We start from the raw sequence: 20,120 nt of genomic DNA on the forward strand, positions 1-20,120 counted from the left end.
GCACTGAGGTGATGCCAGCAGGTTTGGCCAGTCCAGTTCGGCAAGGATTGCTGGGAAGATGTGCTGGGTGAGTGCTGGACCTCCACAAAAACTCCTGCACCTTTTATATAACATAATTGCGTGCTTTATTGATATACACAGTAAAGCAGTATATAATACAATAGTAAGGCATATATTTGGTGAAATTTGGTATGTTGTGAAAAAATGCAGTAAAACAGAAGTTTATAAAAATAATTAGTAAATGTTACAGTGTTGGTGTTAAAACACAATATATTATGATACCCAAGTAATAAACCAGTACTGAGTAACGATGAAATAACATGCCATATGGTATTTATGTATTCAACTACACTGATTATGTTTTACAGTTTAATACTTTGTCATTATAAGGAATATGAAATAATTCCCAAATTATGCTTAAAAAGCAGCAATAAAGCTTTCAACTTTTTAAATACTTTTTGACAGACTCACTCCAAAACTAAGATCTAGAAAGTAAAACAAACAAAACAAAACCCTGATGAAAACAATCGTGCAAACTCTTTTTCCTCCATAATTTTTCTGAAGATTTAATGTATAAGGGGGGAAAAAAGAAGAAACCCATCTCTTTCTCAAATCGCAATTTAAATATTCTGATAAAAAAGGCCATGAGAAACAGTGAGGGTTCCTACTGTACTCAAGTGTTAAAAAGCTCTTTATTAGGAAAGCAGAGGTTTGGGGGGGATTGTACTTTTTTTTTGTAAATGATTAACGTTGTTGTTATTACTTAAACAATGAGACCTGGTCACACAATGGACACGTGGTGATGATGTAACATTGTCATACGTAATTGCCAGGAACACCACAAAACCAAAGTGAGGTAGAAATAGCATGACTAGCCATGTTCAATGTTAACTAGCATTCAAAATAAAATCTTCCCCAAGTTTAATTACACTTCATACAAGAAGAGGTAACATTTTTTTTTACTCTTGCAATATAAAGTTAGATGGTTGTGTTTCTATGTATTTTACGGTAAAATTAAAAGCTGGTTAAGAAAATGAAGTGGTAAAGCTTTTGCTGACAGCACCTCATACCCAAACCTCTCTCTCACAGAGCTGCAGTCAAGCTGGCTAATCTGTTTCTATATCAGCTCCTCTCTTTCTCACGTTATTGTTAATTGTGCAGGGGTTACTCGTACAGAAAAACGGGGAAGGAGAAAGGACCAAGGCCTTTGTTTTGGTGATAAATATTCATGGAGCAGTGTGACTACCTTCACCTGATCACCATTCCAGGCTAGAACAGCAGTAACTCTTCCACAGCCTTTCCCAAAGGTGGTTTGCAGCACCTCAGCTCCTTGGGACCGGCTGCTGCAGCAGGATGAGACAGTGACAGTGGAAAGCTGGAGGAGCTCTGTGCTCATTCCCAGCCCTGGGGGCTGGACACCTCTGTGGGCACCCCACTTGTGCTTGGGGTCAGGAGCCCACCCCACAGGGGGCTGGGGGAGTGTCTCCCTCCTCTCCTCTCCTCTGCAGCAAAGGTGACAGTGGGGGAGAGCTGTCCCCAGCCCTGCTGAGCCATCGACCCCCAGGGTTCAAACCAGTAAGGCAAAGTCTATGTTCCTTTACTAAAAGTATCCAGGAATTTAGTCAGCAGAGGAAACACTGGCACACAGGATGGTCGTTAACTTCTTTCCTTTCCTTCTTTCTTCTGAGTTTTTTTTCTTTTTTTAATTCATTTTTTTGCAGGCTCTGTCATGTAATGTGCTCTTCCATTTAATTATTGCAAACTAGCCGTGTAATTGCCAGTTGCTGTCCGAAACCAGGACAGTAAGTCATGTAATTCTTAATTTTATTGGAAAGATAAAATGTAACTACCCTCATTGGAAGTTTAGGTTTTTTGGTTATATTTTCTAAGCCAGCCCTAGTCAGAGAAAACCAATGAGAAAAGTAAGGTGGCCATTCTGATGTCACTGCAGGAAATACTTTTTTTTTTTTTTTTTTTTTTTGGATAGGCAAGGAAAAGAACACAGGACATGAATCTCTCTGATGCTGTTACAGAGCTGAAATGAAACTAAACAAATGCACTGCCTCAGTATATTTTTTTTGTGTTTTTTTTTAAGGGGGTTTCTATAAACAATTATTTTTATAAAGCACACTTTAGTTTACAATCTTTCATTATAACTGTTATAAATTTTTTTTAAACAACCCGAAATGCGTTCCATATAAAGAAATGGCAAGTTATTTAGCTATCAAGATTTTACATGTAGTTCTCTTATAATTTTTGTACAATTGCATAGACGTGTAAAACCTGCCATTGTTAACAAAACAGTAACAGACTTAGGAAACTACTGAAATCTACAGTATAGTACCACTACCCTTCACAAAAATATAGATTTGTTTTCTTGTAAACTCTTACAGTCTAATCCTCTTTGTAGTATGAATATTATAAAAACCATGCGGAACGCCTGAAGTTGTAAAACACATCTTGCTATTCTAACACCTTGTCGTCGGTCATCACGGTCACTAAGGTTTCCATCGCTCTTCCCAAGTCATCTGCCATGTGGAAAAGGCTCCCTACATTGTGGCCTGAAAAAGAGAAGTCAAAGAGGAAATTAATGAGGAGGACGTGGCAGCCTGTGGATGGGAAAACTTCACAGATCCGTCATCCTCCATGTGCTGCTCGCTGCCATTCCCAGGGGAGACTTCCAAACGTCTCCTGGATGAGTCCAACAGGTTGTCATTTGCAAAAGCTGCCAGGTTTGTACAACACTCTAACAGCAATATTGGCTCGAATGGCTGAGGCAAACCACCCTGCAAACCAGCCATCACCCCCCACGGTGATGAAGCGTCATCATTATCAACATTCACCAAAAGCAACAATTAAGTCCACTGACATCGCAGAAGAGTTTCTGACTGATGCTGCAAGTGTTTGAGCATCCAATGTCTTATCAAGGAGAAAAAGAGAAACAAACAGATCACCAGTAATTAATTAAATCATTAAAGCCAAGAGGTCTCAGCAGGATACCTGCAAAGATAGATTAAAGGATGACCAAACTAAGCAGCTCAGTTCATTCATTTTTTAAAATATTCTTTCCTTTTTGGACAGCAGTCCAGCACAAAGAAAGATGCCACAATTATCAGCTAACTACTATGCAGAGTTCACTTGTGCATTTCCCCTCACCCATAACCACTCTGAAGTCCTAAGATGGTACAACCACAACCTCCTACACAGAAGTGATGAATAAATACACAGTAGAATTCTGGAGATGAAACTTCCCACACTCATGTCACCAGTACAGCAAATGGTAATGGGGGGTAAGAAATGGCTTCATCACAATTAGAGACCAAATAAACTCAAGGATGGGGAGACTGAATTGCCAAAATTTGCCATTTTTGTCCTGGTATGCCTTGTCTGGGATGCCACTGCTGTTTAGGAAAGTTTCTCTTACAAGTCCTGTGTGAGATTTTCAGACCTCTGTAATTGTCTCAGATCCTCTGGCACCTCAAATGACAGAGACATCATGGTTTAAACAGCTGAACCTTATATAGCATCTCTCTCATGAAAAAATAGGACTGAAGAGGGAACATGACCAAAATCTAGGCACCCTACAAGATGCGCATCCAAACCAAGGACTGAGTGTTCAAGATTTCTTGCAAGGGCAAGGAGGAACAAGCAGACAGAAGGTCTTAAAGCAAGCAGAAGGAAATTATACTCCACACAGCACATAACTGTATTACTGAACTCATCGCCACAGGCTGATGTTGAGGCCAAACATATAAATGAGTTAAAAGAGGAGTTAGAACATAATCGCTGAAGGAAGATTTATTTAGATCCAAAGAAGTGCACACGACCTCCAACTCAAGAAGTCTCCACGGTGCAGAGTGCCAACTGAACATTTATAAGAAGTGAAGTATTACTCAATAAAACTGTATGTCACCCTGGCCTGAGGGTGTTTGATTTACTCTCTGGGAGCACTTGTGATAGAATATTTGTCTGGAAAAACACAGGAAGTGCAATGCCATCTGCCCACAACTCTAGTTCTCAGAAATGCTTTGCATTAATCTGGATGCTGAGTCCTCAGCATGGCTCTTGAGGAAGAAGCACCCAAATGAGGGAAGGACAGGACCAGGACATCCAGGATGCACTATTCATACAGTCCCTACCTGTAACATGCTGGGGCCTCAGTGACCATTGCACACCTACACGGTCTCTTCCCCTCCTCACACAACTGCAACAGGAATGAATCTCCCTTGTGGGGAGAATCAGACTCATCATCCTCTTCCCAATGCTTGTATATTGTGGCAATCATGCACTGCTGACATTCCTACAGTAACTAAGAGCCTGGAGTGATCTTAGGTCAGCAGCTTTTATGGAATAGAACAAAAATACCTTAGAACTATTCAGAGAACCACAGAATTGCGTGGGTTTGAAGGGATCTTAGGAATAACATCTAGTTCTAATTCCCTGCCATGGGCAGGGATGCCACTCACTCCACCTGACTGCTCAGGACCCCATCCAACCTGACCTCAAACACTTCCAGGGCTGGGGCATCCACAACTCTGGGCAACTTGTGCCAGTGTCTCACCACTCTCAGTTAAGAATTCCTTTCAAGTATCTGGTCTAAACCTGCTCTTTTTCAGTTTAAAACCACTGCCCCTTGTCCTGTCACCATCTGCCCACATAAAAGTCTCTCCCTCCCTTTTAAAGCCTCCTTAAGGGTACTGGAAGGTCTCCCCCAAGCCTCCTCTTCTCCAGGCTGAACAATCTCAGGAGCTTTTTTCTTTTGGGGAACTAGAACCCTCTGCATTCAAATACTATTTTTTTAAAAGTTGTTAGAGTGTTTTTTGTTTGTTTTTTTTTTTTTTTAAATTAGCATTGATGATACAAAACTAGGCTGGATCTAAACAAGAACTATTCAAGAAGCTGCCCATTGGACAGTGAGCTGTGTTGTGACACAGTTTGCCAGACAGCAGTACAAAAAAAATACTTGGTTCTGGTATCTGGTGACAGTCTGCTAACTGCACTAATGTGCAAAGAAACAGATGCATCAATCAGCAATTTCATCCATACATATAGCCATCCTATTCATCTGAAGTAATACCTTGTAATTTCCTCATCAGCGTGACAAGTAACTGCGTATGAAAGATTCCTGCCAAGTTTTGGTCAAAACACAGCTTATTTTAAAGTAAATGTATCCTACCACATTTATTTTAGCTGTAAGGGATAATCTCTGTCACTGCCATCATGCAGACTGAGATCAATCCAGCAACTTACACCATCACAAGTGAAGATCTGACGAAGCCATACAAAATCAAGAATTATATGGGAGATGCTTGTGCGAATGAAACCACTGAGCTGCTCTACTCACCTGAAACTGAAACTCAACTGAAACTCCATGACTTCATGGGAATATACCCCTCTGGTATAACCAGAGCAATGCTGTGACTGGGTAGACAGCTGTAAGAAGTTGCCTGTGGGCTCATGGCCTCACATTCAGATTTGTTGTGATCTGTTGTTCCTAGAAAACTCCAGGGCTCTTCAGGATTTCATTCCCAGGAAGACTGATCACCTTTCTGTAGGCTTAGAACAACCCAGACTGCTAAACTGCATCCTCAGAAATTAATACTATTTTGTTCTGTCAAAAAAGGGCAAGGTCTAGAAAGAATAACTTCAACCAGAACACACAAACCCCCTTTCAGACGTGTGCCACAGCAGATATGAACTGTTACATTGTCCAGGCAATTAGAAGTCCTTATGGATCCATGAATCCCTAGGCACTTTTTAATTCCTAAAAATTACGGAAATGTCCAACAGTATTTTTTTTCTTTCTCTGTTAATTGATATATTTTTGAAATAACCATGCTTTGAATCTGATCTCCCTCCTCAAGAGCTGCACAGATGTGTGCTGCAGTGATTAGGGAGCTACAGCACCCTCTCCCCCACAACATCCACACTCCCTCTCCAGCACAGGTCTTCATTTCCTCTGCATAAGGACTGAACACTCGTGTCTTCTCTGGAGCCATCTGAGGTTAGAGCTCAGACCACAAAGCCCTGCTGCCTGCAGTCTGTGCTGACAGCTGGACTGTAAATGCAGCAGCAGGGGGACCACGGGCTCTGGGACAGTCCTGGGATGGCAGGAGCAGGTGGTGGCTGTGCTCCAGCCACACAGCTGGCAGACCCTCAGCTGGGTGTCACTGCACTGCCAGCAGGATTTTTGCCTCTTTTGGACATGGGAGTATCAGCCAGGTCAATTGACACTGCAAAGAGCTGAGAACAAAAGACATGATGATTTCCTGGTACTGTATGTGCTATGAGTGCACCTCCCTCTATCATGTCTGAACCTGAATTAGTGCTCAAGTTCACTGCTTCCACAGGGCTCTGCTGCTGCCACTGAATGCTGCTCACTTGCCCTCTCTAGTACTGAAATGTAGGACATTGACATTTTTTAATTAAGAAGCAAATGAGAGGAGTACTGTTCTAAAAGCACTTGGAAAAATAAAAATCAGAACTTTCCATTATTATTCATATGTCTAAAGTAATGCTATCAAAGAAGCCACTAATTCCATTCTTCTTTTTTTTAACATTAAAGCTGAGAAAGTCTTATCCATGCTTGAGGCATTGAAAGGTTGAAAAACGCTGCTGTGTAAGATAAAAACCTAGTAGACACTTTGAAATGCAGTAATAAAGCTCAAAATGGACATGGACAGTATTAACTTATAAAATCCAGAGCTGCCATTTGCTTGGAAAGCAGAAGACACCTATTTCTGCAGACACTAACTACCTCACTTCTGGTCACACAGAGAGTGATGTGTTTCACATCTGCTGAATTTGCTTTAGAGACTCTAACAGAATCAAGGCCCATGGGTGTGGGCACAGTAACAGAATACCAATCTTATACTATAGCTTGTCAGAGAAATAAATGTGGAACATTCAGACTTGACAGAGTGCATAGAAAGTAAATTGAGAAATCCCAACACAATGCCTTTTCTAGCAGAAGAGACTGCTAACTCTTTCCTGACAAAAGAAAAATCCTTCCTGTTGGTGACTTGGGTTTTGATACCCTTATTCATATTGAGTAATGCCACAAAATCCATGGGATTACACACAAAGACAATACCAAATGTGAGCAATGGAATCAAAATCTGGCCAGGTGGGTTTTAAATCACAAAGGATCTGCCTTTGCACATACAGACTCACACCTAAAGTAGAAGCTGTTCTTTACCTTAGCTATATCCTTCATAAGCAGGTGGACAATTTAATTTTATATTCAGCTCTCCAAGTTACCAAGGTCCCTCTGGAGCCACTAGAGAGCACAACCTCAGCCAGAGAGAGGAGAGTAGTTCACTGAAGTCAATTTTTTAAGGATAAACTGCTGGAATCAGATGAGGTAGAATATGCCAATTTTAATTTTTTTTTGTTAATTACTTGTATCAAGTATGTCCTCTGCAGAAGAAGCTTTTTTTGAGTAATATGCATAAATTTGAATGAGGATAGTGGAAATCAATGACCTGTTCTGCTAAACGGGAGAACAGTTCTCGGAGTATATGAGGCGAGAACAGACAGGGCTGAATGTGAAGTATTTTCTGTAAAATATCTGCATTGGTACAGTCTGCTGATGCCATCTCAAGCAGCCTTTTTCGATCCCTATGAGAGGACCTGCCATTCAAGGACAGACTTTATCCGCATCAAAGATCTTTCACCTTCAAGTAGCTGAGCCTGCCCCAGCACCTACAGCCAAAGCAGAGAACCTCTGTGTTTCAAGGCAGCACATCAGGACAAAATCCTGCCTTTCCCCAGGGTAACCTGTCAGTGACTGGGGGCTCACAGCAGCTCTGCTAAGGAAAACCCAGTGTTTCCATGAGCCCCTCCCTCTGCACCAGCAAACCAGTTTACCCTTCAATTTGCAAACCAGGTTGCCCTTCAATTCCTGCCTCACCCACACCGAATGTCTTCTGTGCAGAAAAGGTCATTTCACAGCTACTGCAACTGCACTCAGGCAGCCTCTGAATATTTTATCTTTAATAATAATTTTCACTAGAAATTCATCTTTCAAACGCTGTATCTGGTTGGCGAGTGAAGAGCAGCTTCACAGAGGAAAAATCAAGGCTCTCTGGAAATGCCTTCAAAGGAGCTGTGACAACACAGAGCAAAACTCTTCCCTCCATTAATGAACAGCGACACACAAATTCCAAAACCTATTTTGCATCAAACCAACCATGTCTGAGGTGCACAGTGAAAACCACGGCCCATTTGCATTGCTGAACACAACACTGTGGAGCTGGTGAATGTTAGTAGCATTCCTCATTCTGCAAATGTACATCAGGAAATCAAAACACCTGAATCTCTTATACCTCTCAACTCTCATATTTCTAAAGAAATATAAAAAATCCTCCTATTTAATCACTGGAGATGATGGTTGGTATATATATGGTATATATACTGGCACATTTATGTAAATATAGCTGTGAGTTTGTAAGCAGAACAGCAAGAGACCCCAGTCTCCCTGTTGTGCTTACACACAAGAGCAACACAAGTCAATGACTGCAGCATATTTACTGACAATATTTATCATTCAGAGGGTTAATTTCAATGTATTATTTTCTCTTCCCCATTCCTGATTTTCCACCTGTTGGAGTGTGTAAGGAAATGCAGATCTCCCTGAGCTGACATTGTCTCCACTGAAAGTTGAGAGGTACACCACTGAAAGTTGAGAGGTACACATGTGGGGAATGCACTCAGCAAAACCAAACAAAACCCAAAGCAAAATAAAACCACCCCCACCCTTCACCAAACCCAAGCAGCCCCGTGCTGTGTCACACACATGCTGGGCACAGAAAGCAAGCTGTGACAAACAGAAGCCATGGCAGTGAGCCTGTGTCTCACTAACCTCTCTCACTGGCTTTCCAGGGGCATTTCTTCCTTTAGGAACAAAGGGAGGAAGTGAAATAAGTATCAGAAAAAAAGGAAAACAAAACCACACATGAATATATATTTTACACTGTAAAAGACACTTCAATTTCCATTCAGAAATTTAACATTAAAAAATGCATTTCTGCTTAAACAAAGATCCAAAGTGCACTGAAATCCACTGATGACTCTGAGCTGATTTATTCAACAACATTTCTATAACTTGTGGCTTGGTTTAACCTCTCAAAAACAGTTGAGAAAACTACTAACAGCAACTTACACACCTGTCAGTTGAGAATAAGGACTGCAGACAAGATCTGAACTCACTTCCTGAGCATCCTAATTAGCAAATTTGAGTACTTCTACCAATCAGTCTAAGTGGTAAAATAATTTTCCCCCAATATCAAATTAATTTACCCAGACACTTTACATTGCATTGTGGCCCACATACACTGAGTTAGGCATTGATACACATGCCCGTGTGTACACACATATTTCACACCTACACAAGAACACTGGAATACAACATGCTCACATTCAGGATAAATGTATTGCAAAATATGTTTGCAACATTCTGACCTCCAAGCATGGAAAAACTCAGGAAGTGGAGGGAGAAACAGACAAAAAAGTTCAAGTAAAAAAGGGAAAAAAGAGAAAGTATCTCATAACATTGAAGCACTGCCAAAATGGAGTCAATAATGGGTTTAGCTGCAAAGATGCTCCTAACAAGCCTTCATAGATGCTGTATTTGATCATGCTGATTCTTCTCAAATACTTCTCATAGCCTATTTGTTTTTAGAAAAGGAAGGCCAGGTGTTAATCAACAGCAGAAACACCCCTTTGTCCACCTTTCCACCACACAGCCAGTAACAGTCTCTGTCTCCAGGAGCAGTGTCCCACTGTCACTGTCACACTACTGGCAGCTCTGCTGTGGCCAGGCTTGCAGTCCTAGTGACAGTCACTGCAGCAGATGCTGTAGGATGATCTTTGCCCCAGAGCTGCTGTAAATGATGTGTGGGGCACTGGGGAGAGAGGCAGACACATATGGGAGAACACACCAGTCAGCACAACAGTAACCTAATTGCTGTCGAGGTTTGCTCTACAAAAGCCTGCAGGAGAAGGGAAGAGAGGCAATAAACAGCTTTATGAGTATTTTACAAGTTGCAGAACAAGGGCCAACAGCAGAGCAAGGCTGAGCAGAGGCAGTACAGGAGAGGAGGAGGGAGCACAGGAAGGAATGGCATCACTGACCAGCACAGATCTGAGCCACAGCTCCCACAAACTCTAGGCAATGGAAAGGGCTGGGGCAGCCTCTGAAGGCCTGGACAGCAGAGGTTACCATTCACTGGACAGAGAAAATCTTAGTCCCTTCCTGCCCCTCTCCCTCTCTCCAGCAGCACATTTCCTATTAAAAATGATAGCAACAGGTTCAATAAAAACATGCTCTGCAGATGGGTTTTTACTCTGCTCCTAAGCGGAATCTCAACTCCAGAAATTCCCTAAAAAATGCCTTCCAAAAGGGGAGATGAGAATATCTCACCAATATCAATCACGTAACAGAAAATCCTTGGAAAGGAAGATACAAAATCTATTGCATACTTTGGTTCTTTTCTGAGGAAGAGCCTCAGGGTTTAGGTCAGCTTAAGGACCCCAGAAACTGCAGCACAGTACAGCTTGGTTTGAAAGAGTCCTGGGGCAGGAATGGGACCCAGCAGGAGATTAGCTTGGGTCCACAGTTAAGCTTGGGTCATGAAGGAACTGCCTACAAGTAAAATACTGGAGGTCTTAAGAAACGCCTTCCTGTCTGCACAAACACCTACTACTGCAGCTACACAGTGTTTAATTTAAATCTACATGAGACAGACTGGATTCTGCTTGAAAATGAATGCATTTAAAGGTAACTGGGATAGCTCAGCACCACACAAAGCAGCTGGTGAGGACAGTCTGTGGTGAGTAATCAGCCCTAGAATTTGTTATATGCAGCAAAGATCCATGCTACTACAGCAACAGCTAATTTCTTTTGGAAGAAGATTAAAAAGGGTTTAATGGATTTTACGTTATTTTCTTCTTTGCATATGAATGAATGCCTGTTTCTAAGTTTTAAGGCAAGGAGCATGGTTTGGCATAAATTGCAGAGGAAGAAGATTGTCTATACTGCTGCAGTTCTGAAAATTTGTGTTCTGTAAGGCATCAAAATACTGATACGCAATCCGTGGGTGCCTAATTATCTATTATTTCTGCTCAAATCAACACTTCCTGCCCTTACAAAACAAAAGAGGTTTCCTTTTTTTTTTTTTTTTTTGGAGAGCTACATGGCATTGCATCACAGGCAAAGGTACACAGCAAGTGACTACATCAAACCTGAAAGCAGAGGCACCACCAAAAACTTCATGCAGCAGTCTCTGCAGATACAGGTCAAAACAGAGAGCATAAGGCAACCACTGCACTGCCCCCCTCTCACTGAGCTCAGGAAAAGGGACAGGCTGCACAAAAGGCACATCTGGGTCTGCAAAGAGCCTTTTTTCTCAAAACAACAGAAAAAAAAATCTGCTGAAGTTCTATTAAATTGATAACCATATTCGTAGTTTACACCAGAACTGGGCATTACAAAACAGGGAAGACCTAGTCCACCCTATCACTGTCCCATTTGCAGAGAAGTTCAGCCAGATCAGGTCTCTTGTCCAAAAGGGGAGCAATAAGGGATCTCAGTCACCTGGGCTCCCTGTGGTGGGATGCAGGACCACAGCACAGAGAAGGTGACAGAATCCAGGAGAGGCCAGGGTATCTCAAAGGGAAGAGTATTTCCAGAATACTCCACAGTACAGTAACTTCAGGATACTCTTTCATTGACTCAGTAAAGTGCAAAAAGAAAAGTCTGCATCATGAGACATTTTGCTGTCAGAATAAGAGAAAGTGTCTTATTTGCAGTGCTGAAAGTTGCTAGTTCCACTTAGAGTGCCATTCATGACAGAACCTGGTTGATGCAAAAGTGAGAGGAAAAAATGTGACTGGTGTGTTTTAATGTGACTGAGATAAAAATAAACCTCCTAAAATAGGGTGTTATTCTTATTGCCATTCATTTATTGCTGTGGGGTCTTATAATTTCACTGCACCACACCACAACTGTTAAACAATACCACGCAAAACCATGAGGACCAGTCTCATCATGTCACTGCCTCTTAGCTCTTTTAAGCCATCATGGTCTCATTTCTAACCAGTTTTGGCTCCAGCTTCGTTATTATCCCCCACCAGGAGCCCAGCACTCCAAATCTCTCACCAGCTTCAGTTAGTTCCAGAACTTCTGCCCCTAAACACCTCTCTGAGCTTCATTCACAGAAAGCATTTGCCATGAAACCATAAGTGCAAAACTCAGCCTGGTCCACCAGGAGGGCCACCTGAAGTGGTGCAACTTGTTTGTCCTCAGTGCTGCAGGAGAGCTGAGTTTGGCTTTGAAAATACTGGCCTGCCAATCTTACTTTCTAACTGTGAACCAATTCCCTGAAGATTTAGTAGTTTGGGCACAAATACGGCGTGAAAATGTTTTCCTCTGTGGCCCATTATTGAGCAGGGTCAAATAAACCACTGAGGTGGCATTTAATGGTAGATTTCCACTAAATGTCAGACCTCTGGCTTTGACATCTGTTTTGAGTTAGCACAGCAGCTGTTTGAAGCAGCTGCAGCAGTTGTGAATTTGCTGGGAGCAGCAAAGTAAAAGAGGAGTGGATGGGAAACCTTTTAGATTAAAAGGAAAGAAAAATTCCTTAAGGACAGCAATCATCAGGTATTCAGCAGAATTTCTCTCTCCAGAAATGAAACAGCTTTTGGCACCAACAGCCAGCTGTGCAAGGAGCAGGAAAGTCCTGTTCTCCTTTGGAAATGCCAAGAACTGCCAAAAGGTTAAACTGAAGAAACAAATTAAGAACCCTGTAAAAGGTATAAGGTACATAAGTTGTTGCATCTGAGGTCTGCTTGTACAGGTCTATCACAGCAATCTGTTTTGCACTTGCTTCCCTAAAATACATTCCAAATGATGCTATGAAGTCTTGGTGCCCTTTTAAAAACAACTTTGTGCAGCAAAAGCTTGAAAAATATAATCTTAAAGAATCTTATCTTCATGTGAGTGACAATTACTATTGCTTTTTATTGCTTTGTTTCAGGACTCCAAAATAACAGCCACTACTTGCTTTAGTAAACTATTTCCCAATCTGAGCAAGTCTTACTCTTCAAGTGCTTTTGACAATATTTAGGCTAAATATGCCTGTGATGCTCAACTACAGATCTGTGCACCCAGGCACAGAAATTCAGTCTTCTCTCTTCACTGCTTGTTCAGCTCTGGACTTTTCTCACAACCAAAGCCTTCATAATCCAGTTTGCTTTTGCCATATTGTTCTGAACTCCTCCAGGCTGTTGTTATTCTAATAGCAATAGGACACCCAGAATGATGCCCCTCATTCAAAAGGCCTGCCACTCCCTATGCTGTGATGTGCTGATACTTAGCCTGAAAATTAACATGCTTATTTTTACAGGCCACAAAGAACACATTATTTCATAAAATCATTAAGGTTGGAAAGGACTTTTAAGACCATTGAGTCAAACTGTTAACCCAGCACTGCCAAGCCCCCACCAAACCAAGTCCCCAGGTACTACATCTACATGTCTTTTAAATCCATCTGTGGTTGTTGATTCAACACTTCCCTGGGCAGCCTGTTCCAGTGCTTGATAGCCCTTTTCTTGAAGGATTTTTCCCGAATAACCAATTTAAACCTCCTTGGCACAACTTAAAGCCATTTCACCTTGTTCTACTGCTTGACACTTGAGAGAACAGACCAATCCTCACCTTGCTTCAACCTCCTTTCAGGTACTTGTACAGTGATAAGGTCTCCCCTGAGCCTCCTTTTCTCCAGGGTAAAACAACCCCAGCTCCCTCAGCTCCTGTATCACAACCTATTTCTGAATGGCAAACTGGGACAACTGCAATTCTGGTATCTGACAATTTTTTACTTCTTAATACAAATCAATGTAACAAAAAGTATTGTTTATAAGTATGTGTTATTGCTTGTTTGGGCTTATTCTTCTGTTTCCCAAACACCTACTTGAGATTACCTACCTGTAACCTGAGATTCAATCCAACTTGTACTGGAAAGAAACAAAATTTCACTTGCACCATGCCTGAGTCCTTAACATTATGCTCTCTTCTTAGGCTGCTCTGCCAAACTGCTTTCACTCTTCTGCAACTGTACTTTGATCTTCAGTTAAAAATTAGAAATCTGAGACACATATTACACCTCTCAACAGCAAAAAGGTTCCTGATTCAGTAATCTGATGAGCCCAATCTACTCTGCTTCCTTTTCTTCTTCCTGATGTCCTGAAAATTTGAAATCAGAAATCCCTGATGCCTGTGGAATCTGACTGACCACAGCATCTTTCAGGTCACACTGAAAGTCTGCATGAGGCTGCAGCACGTCAGATGGTGGATGGAAACATTGTGTATGCAGGTATCAGTTGAATACAACTGAAATATTAAATTGGGAGTAGAAGAAAACTTCAGTAATACAAGTTTACATGAGCTCTCAGCAGCCCCTATCAACCAATAAATGGAAATCCATTTGCACTGGCTGTAGGATAAACTATTTCTTACAGAGAGCCTGACCATTCCTATACCTCAGCCAAAAGGAATTACACTAACCTGGCTTTCATGCAAACACATCAAAAGATGTATGCAGAACAGAGAAACATAATTGAAGTCCTAATCTCTTTAGCCAAAACCTGGTACAATTCCTGAAAAACTGACCAAGTTTCTCTCCCAGCTGAACTAATCTTCTTGTGTAGCCCAAGAGAGGAGAAGAGGCAGATTCTGGCTCAGCCTGGCAGTGCCTTTGCCAAGACCTAAAAGCAAAGTCCCATGGGAAGCTTGGCTCTGCTGTGCCTGCCCTGGAGCTCCATCAGGAGCTCTTCCTGTGCCTTGGCTGAGTGGGGACTCACGTCTAAGACTGTGCCCCCTCCTCACTCACAGCCCTCCATCCAGCTAAGGGAGGATTCTTGTTCTCCATGACTGCCAGTCAGACAGGGAACTACATGAGCTGCAATACCTTCTGTGGATGCTTGTGCTCATCTACTACATTTTCAACACCATTATTGAATGAAGAGACAAAATAAAGAAAAACATTCTTTCTCTCTTAGCTTAAATGATCACATTTTGCATCATGAGAATGAAAATCTGAAGCTACAGCTTAATTTACAAAATTAAAATATTATCTGATCTTATCCATTTCACTTCTTTTTCCTACTAAATTTTATGTTCTCTCAGTTTGTTTCATGAAGCTTTGTGTTTTTCACTAATAAAATTAAAAAAACATTTTCTATCCTCAGTGTGCAGAAGGTGACGTCTAACAGACTGACCTCTACCTATTTATTCTACACAGGAAATGAACCACTCTATTTCAAATATCTCATTAAATTCTGTTTCATAAATTGCTCCTATTTCACAGAAAACTAAGCTTGTTTTTAAAAAGAAACACTGCCAGTGTCATCACCTATGAATACAAATTAGATATCACATTTGCTAATTATTTTTACACATGGGATATCTACACCTGGACAGATGTGACTATGCAAGATATATATACAACATATTTACACTAAAGGTGGCCAATAATAAGAAAACACTGTTTGTTGTAATCTTGTGTACACAGCAACTTTAAAAATAAGTCCATTTTAATCTACATAGCAATATTAAACTTTCCATCTGTTGTCTCTCATAGCAATTAAAACAAGGGCTGAACATATGACTTTTTCATATCATGTTGAGGTGGAGCTGAGTGCAGTTGACAATTTATTGTATTAGACTTTATTCAATGATATCTTTAGAAATTATTTCATCTTTTGATCTATAGTATGAGATCTTATACAGTTTATATTGACTTTTATCCCACTGCTCACAGATGGTTTCTGCTGAGAGCTGAACTTGCTTTGAAAGCAAAGGATGGAGAAAACTTGACTCCACAAGAAGTTCACTACGATGGTTAGAGCATTTATCTCCTAAAGAAGAACCCCTGGGTGATGTGTGAAACTTCTGCAAGGGTCCTGCAGGACGTCTATGCCCCCTGAAATCCACTTATCAGACTGGCAATACCAAAGCTTTCTCCTGCCAAGAGGTTCATGGCTGAGCCTCTTTTCACAGCAACAGCCAATATCCCAAACTTCCCATCTCCTGCTAGGAATCTTAGCCATTTTTCTTGGCAGCAGAGTATTTTCTTCTGGGCTCAGAAAAGAACTTAAATAAAAAAAAGGTTGGACAAATACATCTTGGTAATCCAAATACCTATTTTTAGCAAACAACAGGAATGAGAGAAATGGAAACAATGAAAGAAAGGCTGTATGAACAAGTGGCTGCACAAACAAGCATCCCACTTGTTTTTTCTCCGTGCCTCAGAACCTGAGGGCTACATGGTTGAGAACTTTGACTTAGAACTCTAATAGTATTTCAAACCACAGCCTTGGAGAAGGGTAAGGACAGAAGGAAAATGTGCTAAGACACGTATTAAAAAATAAATCAAGGGGATCAACCAAAAAGAAGCAAAGCTGTGAAAAAAGGAACATGGCAAAAGGGAAGCAAAGAAAATGCTTGGGGAAGAAAGAGTCTCACAACGACATTGTTTCATCCATATATCTAGCAAGGGCTACCTGTGGAGTTAGCTTAAGGTGAGAAGGAACAAGCTGCTCCTCCACTCAAACAAGACAAGGTTTCTCTACAGCTATTGTTAAAATGAAAACAAAGAGCAGCAAAATGCCTGATGCCAAAACACAACCCCCTGAAAACATCAAGGAACAGAAAACACTTTTATCTTCTTCCCTCTCATCTGCCACAGGCAGAAGAGCTCACCTCTGGAGCTGGGGAAGGAGTTGTTGAGCTGCTCCATCACTTCCTCCAAACCTGTGCTTGTGTCCTGGGGAGGGCTGAGCAGCTCATCCTCACCTGCAAAGCAAATCCACACCACTGCATGAGAGCCTGTGCTAACAGCATGTATTGCCCAAGTCCTCCTCAAAGCTAAGGCTGCTCGCTCAGAAACATTTTCTGCTTAGTGTACAATAAAAATTTCAGAGGTGAATTTTGTTGACTGTTACTGTTCTCTCTCTTTATAAGGATCTAAGGGAAATTAAATGAGGAATTGGAGACTATTAACACCATTTTAATTTGTAGAAAGGGATTTGAGAAATAATCGACTCTGGTAAAAGAAGTAGGGTAAAATGTCTGCTAGGAACATCTAGTTCCATAAATGACACTCATCATTTCAGCTCCTCTTGTTCTATTAATGGAAAAAGAAATTGCTGTTGTGAGTGCTGCTGTTGAGCAGCTTTCTAATAGTGCTGGGTTCATGTTGGCACTGCTTTTCCTAGCTGTGCAAATCAGTAGAAACCCAGATTCTCATCTGCATCAGTATTAATATTTCTGACAGTTTAATTGCATCAGATTGGCGCTCCAAGAACACTCAATTGTACTGTAAAAGGGTTTAGCAGCAGTTTAATAAAGCGAAATACATTTCTCCCACTGAATAATTTCTATAACCTGATTATAGGGCAGCAGCTTAATGGGAAATTCAATACATTTTATTTTTACTGGATTTTTTTTTGCTCATGGTTTCATATAACTAAAATGTATGTGCTGTTTTTAATGCAGATCCTAGCCTCCAATATAAATAAAGCATATGGAAAAAAATACACCTAAAGGATATATTTTAAGTGAGATTCTCCTTTTTTACTAGGTGTCTTTTATCTCTATTAAAACAGAAAAGCAATTTTCCCTGCTGCAATAACTGAGTTACATACTTCTTTTGAAAATTACTTAATGACCCTTTATTCTAACATGTCTTGCCCTATTTGAGTAGGAAACTGTCTGATTTTCTGTTAACATTTACATTCTTTAAACACTGAGGTGCTCCATGCTAGTGAAAAAACCTAGAAAATGGGATATGAAAGGAGCATTTCAGGGCTGCCTATATTTAAGCCAGGAGTTTAACAAGAGTTATTTCTGACCAAGAGTGATTTCTCCCACTCCAGCACACAAAGTGGGATAGAGTGTCTGCAAGAAGCACTTAATTCATATAAATGATGGCCTTTGTATCAGCTTCTTTTATTCCATTAATGGTCTAAAAATAGTTGCTGAGGCTGCTTGCAGTTTGTTCAGCTTTCCAGTGGTGCTGGGTTCACACAAATCAACTCACACTATGAGTTACTTTCACATCAGGCATTGCACTGACAGAGGTGTCTTAGCAAAAGCAATGTCCTTGCAGCCCTTGCTGAATGTCAAGGTGAAAAACTCTGAAACTGAGATCTCACTGCTTCTACCCAGGCTGAGGATTTTATCAGCCTGGAGAAAGCCTCCTGGCCTAAAAGATCACAATAAAAGGGCAGTGGTTCTGCTGTCTTGGTCCAGAACTGAAGACAGGTACCAACTTCCAAATGTCCTCATAAGTGCTGATCCAAGCTGAACTGCTGACTCTCAAAACTGTTGTATTTTTTATTTAAAATGCGTTATTTTAATTTCTTTTCTCATTTGGATGATTCTTTTCTGAGCATTTTCTTGTAAAAGACAAAATAAGACATCAGCCAAGCAACTTGACAGAAGTAAAGACACCTTCAGAGCTCAGTCTCCTCTCTTTACCCAAAAAAGCCTTCCCCATTTGTGTTTCTACAAAAGGTTTAGAGAGCTAAGTGAGCTTCATTTATTCTGGTGGTACCTGAACAAATTAAAGTTCAGAACAGCCTCTTGCCTCATACACTTCAGAGAACTTCCTCTGCTACTGCCCTGCTGGGGGAGAAAGGCCAAGGATAAGGACTTTCCCACTGGGACTGCACAAGGAGAAAGGCAGAACATTTCCACTTGCCCAGGTGTACTTCAAGTTAACAAGGAATAAATTCTATTTGTAAATGAGGGCTTGAGTGGGTCACTGCTGTTACCAAAACACTGCTGGTGGAACACCTTTCACAGCAATCTCTCCTTGGGAAAGCAGAATGACGTAAGTGCAGTGGGTTTTCAAGTGAAAAAAACAACCAAAGTCTAATTTTAAAGAGAAAAACATATATAAAAGCTACCACTACCTTGCCTCATTGCCTGAGACACCTAGAGATCCTCAGTATTTTCTCAAAAAATTATGGCTCCCTCATTCCTGGGCACACGGTTACTGCATGGGAGCATCATTTACACCACCACTCTGGTTCCCTTCACAATTCAAGAGTATTTTAAGCTGCGCCTCAGAAAACTCTGAGCCTTGCAAGCAAAGCTTTCTGGTGTGAAAGGACACTTGACAAACTGAATTAGCTGTGGTTTGTTAGCCTGGTTAGTAATTCTTTTTATATGCTCCACTCCCTGCTGCCAACAGTGTGGCTCTGCTGAGGCTCAGGACGATCCTACTGATAACATCTCACTGTCCTCCCACACATTGGCCCCATCGAACCAATCAAATAAAATCAAGTTATGTCTAAATATTGGCTGTAAGAAGTTTTAGCAGCTTATGTGACTCTATGGTGTTAATCAATTAATTCCAGTCTCACGAGGTAAATGGGAATAATTTTATACTGAGTCAAATGAAAAGAAGTATATTTTTGTATTTTGCCCCAGTAAAGGATGAAATATAAAACTAAAACACTTGTAATAAGATGTCTGGAAAACACTGTCTTCCTATCTTTTCTTTAAATTGTATTTTAATTCATGTATTTTATGTGATTAAATTAATGAATTTTCTCCAGAATGCTGATGCAAATTACACCGCTACTAATACATTTTATCTACTCTGTGTATGGCATACATAAAAAAATATTTCCCCACTGGTAACATGATTAATGAAAGGTCCATTTTTACTTTTTCCATAAATTCCTGTTACCTGTGAATGTACTCTCACCCCCAGGATTTCAACTTCAGCATTCCTAGTGGTACTGTTTATTTCACATTTTTTATTGCAGATTGTACAGAACCCATCTTGTTTGATACTGTCATAGGCTGAAAGTATTGCTCACACATGGAACGGAAGAAAAAAGTCTCCCCAAAAGCTGCATTTCCCACTACAACAGCAATTTAGATACAGCAGAATGTGCCTTCCCATTAGATTTCTCACTGCCATTGACACTTTCACTAATAGCAATGAAAAGCTCTCACTTAAGCCTCTCACTAATATACATAAAATAAATTTCTCTGTATGAAGCTGAATATTATCATCAGACTTGAAACATCATCTTGTTAA

The 20,120-nt window shown here is 40.8% G+C and overlaps 1 protein-coding gene across 15 annotated transcripts in view; it reads right to left on the reverse strand.

The window, feature by feature from the left end:
* Positions 1 to 455: 455 nt before the first annotated feature.
* DMD (dystrophin) overlaps positions 456 to 20,120 on the reverse strand; it is a 978,823-nt gene continuing 959,158 nt past the window's right edge. For 10 of the 15 annotated variants that reach the window (XM_066314017.1, XM_066314023.1, XM_066314021.1 and 7 more), the window contains 2 exons: positions 16,766 to 16,858; positions 456 to 2,561 (listed from right to left, as the gene is read on the reverse strand). In XM_066314017.1, the coding sequence (XP_066170114.1) occupies positions 2,464 to 2,561; positions 16,766 to 16,858 (191 nt within the window). In that variant the 3' untranslated portion in view covers positions 456 to 2,463. Of the gene's footprint in view, positions 2,562 to 8,863; positions 8,896 to 16,765; positions 16,859 to 20,120 lie in introns of all 15 variants that reach the window. The other 5 variants (XM_066314020.1, XM_066314015.1, XM_066314025.1 and 2 more) reach the window with 1 other exon arrangement.

This window comes from Sylvia atricapilla, chromosome 2 (genome assembly GCF_009819655.1).
Source record: "Sylvia atricapilla isolate bSylAtr1 chromosome 2, bSylAtr1.pri, whole genome shotgun sequence".
NCBI classification, from domain to species: domain Eukaryota; kingdom Metazoa; phylum Chordata; class Aves; order Passeriformes; family Sylviidae; genus Sylvia; species Sylvia atricapilla.